At 62.6% G+C, this 1,198-nt stretch overlaps 1 protein-coding gene across 1 annotated transcript; it reads left to right on the top strand.

The window, feature by feature from the left end:
• Positions 1–53: 53 nt before the first annotated feature.
• On the top strand, positions 54–1,154 carry VOLCADRAFT_100827 (uncharacterized protein; the record flags this gene model as incomplete). The annotated part of the gene is made up of 2 exons (XM_002959332.1): positions 54–300; positions 355–1,154. Coding segments are annotated over 2 exons (1,047 nt in total), but the record flags the coding sequence as incomplete, so codon positions are not given.
• Positions 1,155–1,198: the final 44 nt, after the last annotated feature.

Raw genomic sequence — 1,198 nt, forward strand, 5'->3', positions numbered from 1 at the left:
TGGAGCAGAGCGGCCGCCTCGCCCTGCACATCCACGGTGTTGCGCATGTGGCCATGTTCGCAGTCGAGCGCCTTCAGGCGCTGTTCAGTGGACCCAACTGCCGAGCGCTGGCCCTGGCATACACCCTGTGCGCCATGTGGTATCCCTCGCCGTACTATGACCCTTTCACCCGCGGTGCAGAACACTACGTCATGGACATGACCGTCGAAGAGGCCCAGCAGCATGGCCGTGCACCTCCGCCCGTGGACAAGTCCTGCCCGCCTGCAGCGTACGATTTTGGCAGGCTCGCCGGCTGTGCAGGTGGCGGGCTCCCGCCGCCTCCCCGGCACGCTGCTTGCCGCACACACCATGCAGCCGTCATTCGCAGCACGCTTACTCATACGCATAACGACACGTGCAAGCGACACGGCTGCCGTGGCACAGATGATAGCTGTGGCATGGCGTTCCCTCGTGTCCTGCGCAGCGCCTTCCAGTGGATTGGCACCGGTGGCCTCTTCCTTCTGCCGCGATTGGGCCCGAACATCATACCGCACATGCCAGCTGCAGCGCTGGCCTTCGGGTGCAACCAGCTGTTTACTCTGGCGTGCGAGGTGGATCGCGTCTACACGGCAGAGGCAGCAGCACAACTGGCCCGCCCTGAAGATGAATGGGGAGACTGTACGCTGCTGCAGCCTGCTGCTGACCGCGCCCGCGACTCTGCCTACTACAGCACGAAATACACTGGCAAGAGCATCAACGACAGCCAGGTGCAGCTGACGTGCAACACTCTTACCCGAGTGCAGGATTTCCTGCTGGCTGGAAGGACGCCGGATCCGAGTGCCAGTGGGCCCACCGCCTTTGGCAACATGTGTGCCACTGTGCATCGCATGACCGCTTCCATTACGGCTGGTATGGCGCTTGTCGCCATGAAGCTGGACGGTCATTCCACATTCGAGGCGACGTTCGAATGCGCATACCTGCAGGTAGACGCGTTCACAGCGCTATCTGCGGGCGCCGAGCAATCTCCTGAGGCGGCGACCACAGCAGCAGTACTGGTGGAGGCTGAGGAGCAGGAGGGGTACACGGTGACCAACGCCGTGCAGAGCTACGTGCTGCGGGGGGAAGAACTCAGCGGCCTGGACTGCAGCGTATACAACCTATCCTCCAACTATGAGGTTCGACATGTGCCGCCAGCTCAGCACCCGCACCGAGAGCGATT

The sequence above is a fragment of the Volvox carteri genome (genome assembly GCF_000143455.1).
Source record: "Volvox carteri f. nagariensis unplaced genomic scaffold VOLCAscaffold_164, whole genome shotgun sequence".
In the NCBI taxonomy this organism is placed as follows: domain Eukaryota; kingdom Viridiplantae; phylum Chlorophyta; class Chlorophyceae; order Chlamydomonadales; family Volvocaceae; genus Volvox; species Volvox carteri.